The sequence below is a fragment of the Rhineura floridana genome, chromosome 6 (genome assembly GCF_030035675.1).
Source record: "Rhineura floridana isolate rRhiFlo1 chromosome 6, rRhiFlo1.hap2, whole genome shotgun sequence".
Lineage (NCBI taxonomy): Eukaryota > Metazoa > Chordata > Lepidosauria > Squamata > Rhineuridae > Rhineura > Rhineura floridana.
Genome location: NC_084485.1, coordinates 43,807,071 through 43,821,078, shown reverse-complemented (window position 1 = coordinate 43,821,078; position 14,008 = coordinate 43,807,071). Strand labels below are relative to the sequence as shown.

At 42.0% G+C, this 14,008-nt stretch overlaps 1 protein-coding gene across 6 annotated transcripts in view; it reads right to left on the bottom strand.

The window, feature by feature from the left end:
- Positions 1–14,008, bottom strand: part of LOC133387234 (disks large-associated protein 4-like) — a 64,582-nt gene that overhangs the window by 38,713 nt on the left and 11,861 nt on the right. Inside the window, exons 1-2 of one of the 6 annotated variants that reach the window (XM_061631595.1) lie at positions 8,357–8,425; positions 7,534–7,597 (exon numbers count right to left, since the gene is read on the bottom strand). The exons of 1 other annotated variant lie outside the window; for it this stretch is intronic. In XM_061631595.1, coding sequence (XP_061487579.1) covers positions 7,534–7,545 — 12 coding nt within the window. In that variant the 5' untranslated portion in view covers positions 7,546–7,597; positions 8,357–8,425. Of the gene's footprint in view, positions 1–7,533; positions 7,598–7,843; positions 8,313–8,356; positions 8,426–14,008 lie in introns of those variants that run through there. 4 more of the 6 variants (XM_061631592.1, XM_061631590.1, XM_061631594.1 and 1 more) reach the window with 4 other exon arrangements.

Genomic DNA, 14,008 nt, shown 5'->3' with positions numbered 1-14,008 from the left:
CTTCTAGACTCTTCCCCGTATTCATTTTAAGAATGAAACATCAGGAAACATGAGAAAGTGACTGAACATCTTGTGTAAAGTGATAAAAACATAAAATTCTACCACTATATTTATAGAAACAGAAGATATCTAAAATTAAAAAGGAAATGAATCATTTTAGGGCTAGTGCTCAAGGGAACAACCACCATTCCACTTGGGCTTTGCAGTTCTTGTGGGTCTCATAATTACATAAAACTGGTGAAGTCCCTTGAACTGTCTTTTGTTCCCAGCTACAACTCTATACTAATCTCCTGGCCAGCCAAATGGCTGGTACATTCCAAGAAACACAAACTGGGTTCCAGATGGTTGTTGCTTAGCAGCAGCCCACATACTTAGTTGCTTAGGAAACAGGTTCCTTGCATTCTCATTAGACAGCTGCCTACTGAAATTGCTACTCCTGTCTACTACAAGACAACAAGAGGACTCCAACGATCCCTTCTGACTTCAAAACGGTTTTAAAGCTTGGGCATTCATTTCATTGAATACTACAAAGAAAAATGGAACAATGTTGCCCACATACATTTATGACCTCCCCAATTTTATTTTACATGATGGATGGTGGTGGAGGGAAATTGAGATGCTTTGCCTGTAACAATGTGTTGTTTAACTAAAATAAAGGCCACAATAGCAACATATTTGGCTGGAGCTATTTATGATCACATCATTTTCAAAAGGTGGTAGTATCAAGATTAGGAGGCCAAAAAGACAAAGCACCCCTAAGATTATTTGGCAGCAAGCTTTGCCAGTTTGCATCACATATATTTTCAGTCTTCTGTGCAATTCTCAGCATGTGACATAATTGTGAAATTGTTGAGAGCCAATGAAATACAACAGTGTTGGAAACAACTTTTTTCATTCCATTCCAGATTGATTCGCTAATTCATGTGAATGAAGGGGGAAATATAGACTAGTGTCCTTTTGATAGAGCACTTCAAGTGCTACACGGTTAGTGATAATCTTTGTGCTGATGCGATTGTTAGTTGGATACCATCCAATATCTTTAAAATAATCTAAACACTTCATTATTTCCATACAGATTGTGGGTACCAAATTATTCATTAGTTGTTCACAAGCCTTTTTTGCATACAAAACCCTCAGTTCATCAATAGCAGCATCAGAGTATTTCAAGCTGCTCTTGAATGAAGTATCTCATGCTTAGAATTAAGTATCATGTTTCTGTGCCCTGTTGCATTACTGAGGAATACACAATATAGGCAATGAGGGTTACAGATGTAAGAGTCACACGGAGAAGAGAAAGGAAAACATTATAATTTGATTTTGGATGACTTCATGCAGTTTCCCTACCAACTCAAGCTTTCATAAAAATCAAGTTTCAACTATAAACACCCAGTTACCTGGGAGTAAACCTCACTGAACACAAATAGGAGTTACTTTATGTACATTGTATTGCAAGTACGATAAATAAGAGCTCTGGAAATACTAAGTAGTCTGCTGTTCTTAGAGCGGAAGCCTTGCTTTTTGATGCATTGAGTAGGTTTCTGTTCAGCATTCACTACAGTTATGATTCCCTTTCCCCAGCAACCTGTTTCATGCCCACTGCATGTTTGGAGGTACATGTCTCCCCTTCACACTTTACATGTTGACTGCAGCAACTGGACACGCAGTGTAGCAAAATCTTAATCTGCTCTAGTTGTTTTGGATAGGGTCTTGTGTTATAGGAGGATAGCCGCTTACAAAAAAAGTTAAACGTTTTCATCATATAGTAGTAGTGTGGGGACAGGCCACTCCTAGACTGAAGGTTACAACCTTCCAATGGCAGGTGCTTATGACTAACTTTCAGTCAACTGCCTAATGGATTCAGAACTTGAAATTGCAGAAACACGGCTGCCTTACTTTAAGCATTAAATAATAAGAAAAACTATCCACTTACTTGAGACAGACCATCATACTTGAACAGCATAAGGAAGATTTTTAAAAATAAAAAACAAAACTCTTCCTTTTAATGTAAGGTTAACACTTAGGAGAGCTCTGAATGCAAGGGAAACATACCAAAATGCTCTGTCAGAGAAGCAGCATCTTAATAAGATCCTTGAGAATGAAAATAAAACCCACTTGTGTGCTAATTTTAGGTAGGATTTGTTTGTTTTGAGAAGTTTAAAATACAATCCCCTCTAAAAGAATACAAGTTAGAACTGAAGAGCCTTGGACTATGGATACCTTCATAGTGTGGGAAGGCACAGGTAGGCATGATTCATGTAAACAGATTTTTAAATCAGCTCCCTCCTCCCACTCTGGATAGCTTTTAGAAACGTCATTTAAAAACAAGGAGTTTCTTCATTTTATGATTAGGAAAACCTATCAAAAGCAGTTTGCTTTTGTTTGGGATTCAACTTCTGCCTACCTACAACTCTTGTTCCTTTGTGAGAAGTGTTAAGAGGTTGGGAACCCCAAATTAGATCAGGACCACAGCACTGGGGGAGGCTTTTTAAAAACCCTTCTCTCCCATTCCATTTTCCTTATCTAATATGCCTACCTTCCTGAAGCAAAGTACAATACCTGTATGGTCCTCCCAGCATCCCCCCCATCAAATACCAGCATAGGGGCAGGTAACTTAGACTGGGAAAAACACCACAAGAAAAAGGTTTAAAGCCTTGCCAGTATTACAGCCTCAATCCAATGGGGGGGGGGTCCTCTATGGTTGATTTTTAACCCAAAAACACTTGAGAGCTTGTTGACAAATGGCAACTATACAATATCTTGATTTTCCCAGTGTGCAGATATTGTAGCTTTTTTTTATTCTATTTATAATTTATGTGTAGAAATTCAATAAATGTGTGGGTGTGGGTGAAGTACATGGGAGATCTGATCATGCATCTTCCACAGTCTTGTGTAGTTTGGTTTTTAGCTTCCAGAAAAGGAACAAACACAAATATTGGTTATTTCCAGCAATCCCTTGTCGCCTCTTGAAAACTACATGAAGCAATATTATATATAAATCCTTTGAAGGTTGGGCCACATTACACAATTTGGAATGCAGACTTCGGCAAGCTAGACTGGAATAACAGGAAGGTAAAGTGATGTCAGTTAGCATCAAAGTAAGATTGCTATAATCTCAAACTACTATAAGCTCATATCTATTTGTGAGTCCCAGCTATGCTAGAGTGTTACTGAAGTAGGTTCCTAACCAAAGTTAGCCAAAATCAAGTTCAAACTAGCCAAATGGGGTTGACTGGGTAGGTTCAGGGTGTGGTGCATGCACTGCAATGTGGAGGAATGATACCTGCCATCCTTAAAGAGATAGTGCAACCCACTCTGGGCCCAGAGATATTCAATAGCTACTGCCCAGTTGCTAATATTCCCTTTTTGGCAAACATAAATGAAAGGGCAGTGGAGGCCCAGCTCCAGGCACTCGGAAGAAGCCAACTATCTAAACCTATTTTAGTAGCTCTTCATATCTGGTTTCGAACTGAATCAGCTTTGGTCACCCTTATGGATGACCTTTATTGAGAGATGGACGGGGCAGTGTGACCCTGGAATTGTTGCTTGAGCTCTCAGTGATTGTTAATAATGAGAACCATGGTATCTTGCTGGACTGGCTCAGTGAGTTGGGAGTAGGAAGCACTGTGGTTCTGCTCCTACTTACAGGAAGCAACTATTAGGGGATTTGGAGCATGGTGCCATCAGTATGGTGATGACAACCAAATGGATTTCTCCATTATATCTATCAGGCATGGCCAAGCAAGCACTGGATTGGTATCTGGATGTGGATTGGTGTCTAGGCACTGTAATGGGCTAGGCAAGGGCCAATAGCTGAAGCTGAATACTGGTAAGATGGGAGGCCTGGTGGGTGGGTGGTTCCTAGGTCTGGGAATTGAGCAATTTGCTAGTTCTGGATGGATTTCTGAAGGAACAGAGACATAGTCTGGGGTTGCTTCCAGATTCATTTTTGTCACTGAAAACTCAAGTGGCCACAGCAGTTAAGAACACCTTTCACGACATATGCTGGTATGCCAGGTATGGCCATTCCTGGGACAGGGACAGTCCTGCCACAGTGGCCCATGCATACATAACCTCAAGACTTGATTACTGTAATGCACTGTATGTGGGGCTGCCTTTAAGGTTAGCCCAGAAGCTGCCACTAGTGCAGAATGCAGCTGCTATGTTGTCAAGTGAAGTACCTGGCTGTAGACATATAATATCACTATTAAAAGAAATGCAATGACTGCCAATTTGCTACTAGGCCAAGTTTAAGGTTTAGGTATAGACCAACAAAGCCCTAAACAATTCAATATCAGGATATCCAAAGGAATGCTTTCTCCCATACAGAACTGCTGGCCATTAAGGTCATCTACTAAGGCCCTCCTGGTTAGGCCATAGCCTGTGGAATCTTACCTTACAGCAACCAGGAAGAGGGTCTTTTCTGTTGTGGCACCCACTTCTTGGTGTAGTCGTTCCCCCCCCGAAATAAGACATGTGCAGACGCTGCATGCCAAAATCTTACCTCTTTATTGAGGGCTTTGCTGGCTATTTATGCCAGCCATTTATCATAATCCTTTTAGTTAAATTTTGAATTATTATTAACACAGCTAACTTATTATATTGTTATTATATTTTAATGGATTTTATTGTAAACTGCCTTGAGATGATTTTATATTAGGCAGTATATAAATATTGTTAACAAACAAACAAATCCAAGCTTAAAAGAAGGGGATATCCAGATAGCAGCTCCCTGTGCTCTTCATCGGATACTTTCCTATGTAACCAGAAGTGGAGGAAGAATCCATGGCCAGTCCCTTCTAGGACACTCCTACAGAGAAGCCATCTGTGTGCATTATATAATCTACGACAGTCTTGCAAGCCTTCTATGACCTGTATAGATCAGAAGAAAGCTAGTACAAGCTGAAGAAACTGGAACATGCATGGATGGATTCATTGCACTGCATAAATGTCCCAGACCCCCAAAGGTACACGCAAATGCAGCCGAAATAACGTCTATGTCCCTTCTACCTCTATAATAAGAGTATTAACAGGCCATGGGAAAAATCCTTCCCTGTAACTCACTTTTCTAGTTTCATCACCCCAGACTGAAGAATTGCATAAGCCACTGTAACCACAACCATGCTAGCTCATCCTTTACAACATGCAGCAAGTCAAATCACATTGGTGTCTTTGACCTCATCACATTACACAGGTCTTGGCAGAGAGTCCAATTCATCATGTGAATAAACATGATGGCTGGAGACTCCAAGATACTTATATAAGGACTGCTGAAAGGAAGCAAATCGGAAGTGCTTCTACTGTGTCCTATGCCCTTCAACAAGTGAAAATGAAAACTTGGAAGAGCTCAGCAAGTCTGCTACTTGTCTGTACAGAGGCCAAAGTCAATCATGTATCAAATGCTGCCACTGGAACTCAGCCTAACACTTATTTAAGATGGTCCACAAACAAATATTTGTTAAACAGGGCTTTAATCATATCAGTAAACAGTAGTTAAAGGTTTTTGGCTTTCTGCCACCTTCAGTAAATACTGCCTCAAAAAGAGGACTTCTAATATTTGTCAAAATGTGCAGGGCAGGTTGTGACGCCCTTCCCTGGCTCTCCCTGTCAGGTTCCTACCTGCGCGTGGCTACTGCCTGTCACTAGGCACCACCAGGGACTCCACCAGTCCGGACTGTCCTTTATTTTATTTTTTCTCTCCCCGCTCTAGCACAGATCTCAACAGATCCCCCTGCTAGGCAACCACCAGTCACGTCCTAATACTAGTATTCCCAGAGACTCTGAATACTGGTATTGTTACTCTCTTCACCGCTGCCACCATTTGTTACAGTTTCCCTTCAGCCTTGGTCATTACCTTACCCTCCCTTCTGGTCTGTGAAACCCCAGCCAAGGATCAGGCCTTTGGTAAACCAAATTAAGTATTTATTAAAGATAACAAAGCTAACAAGATTAACAAGATTTCTTCTTAAGGCACATAAGCATATGGTTTTACTCAATACTAATCCGAACTCCACCCCCCTCCTTCTCCACTCTCTCCTGGCAAACAACTCTCTAAACCCCACCAAACAACCCACTCTTTCTCTACTCTCTCCTGGCAAACAACTCTCTCAACCCCACCAAGCAACCCACTCAGTTCACCTCATCCACCACCACCACCTCAGATTCCACTGTCTCTCTTCCTTTTATACGTTCAGCCATTTTAAACACTCAGCCAATCATCTAGCATTCTACTGCCCATTCACTCCCCCTCCTCTTTCACTTCACTTACCATGTATCTTCTAAACAACCAACACTTACCATATATACATTAATATAGGAACATCACACAGGTGTCTTCACCAAGCCCAGATCCCAAGGTTTAATAAGAGAACTGCAATTCAACCTAATACTATACTTGATTCCATTTAATCCACTGAACCATTTCTGCAATTTTGCACTATCCTTCAATTACCAGGGTTAAAGTGAGAAGTTTAGATGCAGAATACATACCACAAATTTGTGACATGACATCAAAAGCTGTTTCTGTGGTGACGGACTGACAGGACTGAATCAGTCAAATAGTATGTGGCCAATTAGACAGTAGTAGAACAGGCATTACGGATTCATGAAGACTTATAATTGACAGAAAAAGGAAAGCAAATTATAGAGTACACAGCTAACTAATGAGCTCAGTCTAATGGGTTTCAGCAATGTATGCTATATTTAGATTTGCCCAACTGTGTCTTAAAAAGCAAAACAAAAATAATGTTCCATAATGGAAATAGTCCTGTAAGGGGTGTGTGTATACACACACACATGCTGCTCACAGAATACATGGAAAGCTTTATATAGTCTTTGGGGAAAAATTAACCTCTGGCTAAGAGAGCATTCCTTTTCTGTCCTGAATAAAAAGATTCTGATTTCAAATACTTGTATATTAAACATTTTCCACATCATAAATTTCTTTTATTGATTTTTTGGGGGTAGTGGTGATAAGCCACCTTATCAGTAAGACTAAAATATTAATTAGTATAATTCTAAGCCAAGAGAGTGGGAAAGTTGCAGGTCGTAGCACTTCAAAGAATGAAAAGAGAAATTAAAGCAGCATCCTCTTGTGCATGAGAGCTGCCTGGGGCAGTGCCCTCTTTACAGCTATAAGCCTAGTCCTAGGAGGCAGAGAAAAAGCCACAGCAGCAGAACAGCTGTGATGTGCCCAGGGCAGGATATTCCACAAGATTGGAGAGGGGCTGAGTAATAAGTAATAGTAAGCCTGCTAGGAAAAGATTGGAGTGTGCTGTTTAGGTGAGGTAATGAGTCAGTTGCTTGCCTCTGAATGAATATACTGAAAGATATTCCGTTTGCCTTTTTTTTTTAAAGGCTTTTCTACACTTTTGCTAATTTCACTTTTGCCATCCCCAGCTGCATTCTCACATTGATTGCTGCTGGATTCCTAATATTAGTAAAAAGAAGAATACACCAAGCAAGTATAGAAAATAAATACAGAGAAATACAGATTTCTCCCACCCCTACCACCAATTTAATAGGCTCTGTGGTTACCTTCAAAAGCATCCTGGTGACAGCAATAGTGATAAGAAATGCCAGAGTTTTGCTGAGGTTTACCCTGGAAGTTATAATTACTTATTAATATTATATAGCCATTAGCCAACCATCATTAAACATCCCCTGGGGAGCTAACAACAAAACTCAAAAATTAGACGGCCAACACCCCCTCCACAAACCAAAAAACGCATTTTCCTTGCATAAAGGCTGCATAAAATAGTTTCAAGCCCGGATTCAAGAGTTTTAAAAGCCTAGATGAATAAACAAAAAGTTCCAATCCCGAGTCACATATAAACACGCTTCTTACCCTTGCGGGATTAAAGCCCTGAGCAGTGTCCAGCTGAGAAGCTTCCATAAAGAGAGCGAGACTGAGAGAGAGGAGGCTGACTGGCCAGCCTGCCTTCCCAGCCGGGCCAAGGGGTGGGGAGACGCAGGGCTGTCCCTGTACAGAGACTCGAGGGAAACTTTTCATAAGTTCTCCCAGCAGACGCCCAGTTGAATCAGAAGCGCTGCCTCACCCCCAAGAGGGAGGCGCTGGCGGTCACCGCCGCATGCTCAACAAATTCCTCCTTCCTCTGCTTCCACACACATTCGCCGCCGCTGCTTCAGGGGATTCCCACACTCAACTCCCCACGCACAGACACACACCCCGCCCGGGCCCCGCGTCCCTCAGCCGCGGCGGAGACGCTTCACGGGAGTGACGTCTTTCCCCATGCGAACATCCTGACTGAAACGGCATCAGGGCCGGCAGCGACCCCTGTGTTCGTAACGCGGGAAGCCCCGTTCCTCTGGTGAACACAAACGGGGGCGTAACGCTTACCTCGCTGCTTTGCGGCCTGTTGCAAAGCCTTCTCGCCATCTCGATTTGGGGCTGCCTGTAAAAAGGCCAAGGCCTCATTTTTAGACGGATTCGAGGTACGGGGGTACGGGGTGGGGGAGAGACAGGCCGGAGAGCAACTTTACGCTTCCCACCCCACGGTGGCTGCGGAAATGCTCAGAAACTCCACACAGTTTTTTTCTTGACCGCCGTCTGTCGATAGGATACTTCCAATTAAGGCTTCATTAGTGCTTAGTGCTCAGTCCCAGAATCTGTTTAAGGGTGGGCAGAAGGTAGATCGGCCTCTACTGGTACATCTCTGGGAAGATCGCAGTAGATCATAACAGATTTCTGACTCCCAGTTGTTTGACAATAGCAACACCCCCTCCCAAATTATGCTGCTGAAACAAAGAAATCAGGAATGAAGTTTTGCATGAATGGGCTGTGCGCTTCATGCCTGTAACAGAAAGCGAATTCCTAGGCTGAGATGTACTAAGTATATCTGCCTTTCTAAGCCACTTTGTGACCTTGTTTCCTCAGAGTTGTAGGAAAAGAACAAAGTAGATCTACAAGCTTGACATTCACACAACCCTGGGTTAGGAGTAGGGTTGCCAGGTTCAATCCCTGAGACTGATCCTGTATCTTTAGAAGAGAAAGTCAGCCAAGTGCAGGTGTTCTTGCAACCCTGTAATAGGAAAAAACACAAGGTGGAATTCTCCCTTCCCCCTGCACAACTTTTAAAGATACAAAAGACATCTTGGTTGCAAGGCCCAGCCTCCAAGAGTCTTTTGTATCTTTAAAAGTTGTGCAGGGGGAAGCAGAATTCCACCTTGTGGTTTTTCCCATTACAGGGTTGCAAGAACACATGCACTTGGCTGACTTTCTCTTCTAAAGATACAGGATCAGTCTCAGAGATTGAACCTGGCAAGCCTAGTTAGGAGGTAGGCCCGCCCTACCGTACTAGCCCATTTCTGGAAGGCTTCTTGGTGGCTGCTGGGATTCAAAAATGCTGAGATAGGTGGACCTTGGTTGATCCTGATTTGCCTTTTGTTCTTAAAACCTGATCCACACACGCAGAAGTGCCACCATAGGTTTTTGAACACTATCCCTGCAAAAAATCTACCCAGTGTTAATATGCTTATGCCAACCCAACAAAAACTAGCATACGGGGGAAGAACTGTAGCCTAGCCCACTCCTCTCTGTGTTAGCTCTCTCTCAGAAATCTTGCCACCCCCCATTTTGCTGCACTACGGACCAAGAACAAGCAAGTAAGAACAGATTAGTTATGCTGTAACAGACAAGAGATTCCAAGTAGACCCTCTTTCTGGCAGAACAATCCAAACCCCAGCTGGGTAAAGGCTGAGTGTGATGAAGCAGCTGCATCACCATAGTATCTGCAGCCCCATTGCACACACCAGCTGGGGCAGAAGATGGGGGGGGCACTGCTAGCAATCAGGCTTGATGCTATCAAATGATGGTAGTGGGGTTAGCTCAGGATCCAGTGGAGCCTGGCACCCTTCCTGGCCCCAGAAGACCCCATTTCACAGCTTTCCAGGGGTTGCCTCCAATGGTGTTTCCTCCCTCCTGCACTTTTTGCAGGCAGAATAGGGAGCTCTGTGCCAGTGGCACAGATGGAGCTTCTCTGCCCTCCATTCCATCCGACCCTTCCTCCCAGTGCAGTGGATCGGTGTGTGGGTGGATTGTACCTTAAGTTTGACGTACAGTAGGTGGTCCATGAAGACTGCAATTTTAAGAAGGCAATGCAAGTCCATCAACCCCATCATAGGATACAGTGGAGAGCACTTCTGAGAATATGCAGTTAGTGTTCCCTCACCACTCACTAGCAATAACCTGAAACACACACACATCCACTTTTAGTCTGTTAATTTTGCTTTATCAAATGTTTATCTTGCTTTTCCTTTAAGAGGTTCAGGGTGTGGGATGTGGGTTTATCCCATTTTATCTTCATACTATGCCTGTGAAGAAGGTTTTATTTATTTGATAGATTTATTTCTCACCTTTTCTCTAAAATGGCATACACGGCAGCCTACAACCATGATAATAATACAATAACCATAATAAAACAATTCTTAAAAATAGACACAATACAATGAATAGCAGTGATAAAACTGTAGAATCACACAACAAATAATACTTAAAGATCTAATTGCCCAGACAAGTCAATTTCTTGCTCCAAGGTCAACATTAGCCATACAGGTTACCCAGTGAACTGAGTATTATTATTATTATTATTATTATTATTATTATTATATTTATATTTTTATCCCACCGTTCCTCCCAGAAGGATCCTAGGGTGGCACACAAAATCACTAAAAGCACTCTAAAACATCTTAAAAACAAAAGACTTTAAAACATGTTAAAACAAAAAAATCTTTAAAACTTTTTAAAAAGAACTTTAAAAATATCTTAAAAAGCAATTCCAGCACAGATGCAGACTGGGATAAGGTCTCTACATAAAAGGCTTGTTGAAAGAGGAAGGTCTTCAGTAGGCACCAAAACAATGACAGAGATGGTGCCTGTCTAATACTTAAGGGGAGGGCATTCCAAAGTGTTGGTACCACAACACTAAAGGTCCACTTCCTGTGTTGTGCGGAATGGACCTCCTGATAAGATGGAATCTGCAGGAGGCCCTCACCTGCAGAGCACAATGATCAACTGGGTGTATAAGGGGTAAGATGATCTTTCAGGTGTCCTGGTCCCAAGCTGTATAGGGCTTTGTACACCAAAACCAGAACCTTGAACTTGGCCTGGTAGCTAATAGGTAGCCCAGCCAGTGCAATTCTTTCAGTAGTGGGTAACAGGTGATACCCTGCCCCAGTTTGTGCGGTAAGAGGTGATATCCTGCCCCAGTCAGAAGTCATAACCACACTTTGCACCAGCTGCTTCCAGACCAACCTCAAGGGCAGCCCCACATAAAGCAAATTACAGTAATCCAGCCGGGAGGTTACCAGAGCATGGAAAACAGTGGTCAGGCTATCCCGGTCCAGAAACAGCCACAGCTGTCTTAACAGCCAAAGCTGGTAAAATGCCTAGCCACTGAGGTCCCCTGTGCTTCTAGTGACAAAGATGGATCCAGGAGCACCTCCAGAATACAAACCTGCTCTTTCAGAGGAAGTACGACCCCATTCGAAACAAGCAGTTGACCAATTATTTGAACTCAGAAACCACCAGTCCACAGCACCTCCGTCTTGCTAGGATTCAGACACAAGTTTATTGGTAGTTCAGTAAATAGTTGCACTGGCTAACTAGGCCATGGTTACTACGTTGCAGTACTCCTGCACAGTCCTAGCAAAACAGTATTTTTAATTGCAAAAATAATTGATAGGCATTTGTAATTCTCACTTCTGAAACTATTTGAGAAAATAGCTTCACTGGCAGAAGCACAGCTGCTACATTCTTCTTTGCGGCTATCATTAGGGTGCCTTATGGAAGCCTAAAATCTGGGGAGGGGGACTAAAAAGTTAAGTGCCATGTACTGAAATATTTTTTCCCCTTCAGGAGAAATAGCGGCTGAAGTTCACAAGACATTTTCATTGGCACAGTTCTGGGCAATCCCCAAGGCACTTTGCTCTGTTGCGCTTCCTTTGGATTTATAAAATAGCTGTTAAAAGCACAAGGCTTGTGGACTGCAGCATGTATTAACAAGCTAGATGTGCATAGGATTGCACTGTTACTTTGAAGTCTCATTAAGTTCAATAGGGCTTACTCCCAGGTAAATGTATAGAATTACAGCCCAAGCCTGTTTATTCAGCAACGTCTCACTGAATTCAACTGGACTTCCTTCTTACGTAGTATATTTAGTATTGCAGCCTTAAAATTGTTGTATTGTGGGATGAGTATTTTTGTTCTTTCATTGTAAGCTTCCCCAGGAATATGTTTGAAAGACAGAGCAAGTATAAACAATAAAAACATAAATAGCTGTGGGCAAAAGGACATAAGAAACCAAATGAAGTGTGAGGTTTTAAAAATGAACACTGGCAATATGCAAGTTTCTTAAATATAAACATTTGGATGCACAACTTTAAAAAACACTTGTTCTAGAGGTCCAGTAAAAAAACCCAAACTGTGTCTAGACTTCAAATTTGTTCTAGCGTTTATTTCTCATATCCCTTTGAATACAAGGAGAATTTACACCCCACCCTCCATTTAACAATACCTTTAGTGATTTGTAAACATCCTGGGCTGGCATGACAATCTGGAGGAAGAAGGCACAGAGTTTCTGCCCTCCAGCCAAGTTCAATGGTATTCCTTTGTAATCCTACACTCCCTATGCAGCACCAAGCACAGGAGTGGCTGAAATAATATACTTTTTTGCATCCTCCTTTCCTGATTTTTAGTAACTATTGTGAGATACTTGCAATTGGATTCTAAACAGAATAATAATAAATCAAAATTACTTTCTCATGTATCTCAGACTGGGGTATCATTCTGACTTCAATTCTAAGCCAAATCTCACTGAGTAAAACAGGTTTAGGGATGGCGTGTACATCATAAGGAGCTGTTTGTGTTTTATAATGCCTATCCTTAATGCCTCTAGATATGACTTATGCATGAGAACATGATGTTAAACCTTGACCACAGGGATGTTTCTAGATCCTTAAAAAGATTTGTGGCAGAGTACCGGGGCACAAACTTGCATAGGCTGACTTTCAGAGGGAAAGCCACCCTGCAAGTAAAGTTAAATAAAAAAAATAGTTGGGAAGGGGCAAGAGATCTGGGGACTAGTGCAAAAGATCCAGGGCTCAGGCCCCTGGGCCTCTCCTTAACATTAAACTTTTGTTGTCCACAAGGAACTAAATTCTGAAAAATAAAACATTAAAGAGTTGTGGCTTGAATACACTTGGCTGCAGATTAAATAGAGGTTTGCTAGGTCCAGCCTGTGACTCTTACGTACCATGACATTAATACACACAGAAAGCTGCCATTTAATTAATCTGTACAGCATATAACATGATGCAATAGCTTCTCAGAAGGGTTGAAAAAAAGTATCAGAAATGCAGTTTGTTTGGCAGCAACAGCCACTATGTATATTACTCTTTCTTGACCAAAACAAATAAATAAACAAATACAGAGCATTTTGCATTGTTATGAGTACATTTTCCTTGAACATACAGATTGGGAAATGAATACCTGTAACAGTGCCTAAATAATTTACTAGCAGGCGAAAACTTACTTCCCTGTTTGTGAAGTACAACACACACAAGATTTCCCCAATATGAAAATTAATTGCAATATTGGGGGAGAATGAACATTAAACAGTTATTTCACTTTTTTTGAGGGAGTGCTTACTTTTCCAATATAATTGATCTCTCAAATCAGTTGAACTTTAGTAGACATAAGGTACATTCATATATTTTCCAACTATATACTATATGTTAAGAATTTTGGCTCCAAAGTTGAGCTCCTTGCAGAACCACAGCACTAGCAAAATAGGCACATTCCATTTTGGACCAATGTGCCTCATCAGGCAGGAGCATAGGCACCAACAGAGCAATCCAACTGCCAGGAAGCTGGTGGAGGAGGGGCCAGTGGAGGAGGAGCTGGTGGAAAGCTCTGCGGGATCCTTCTCCTGCTCTGGAGCTGCTGACCCAACTGAATGCAGGTTCAATTAGGAGCCACATGCTCGAGCCAGTC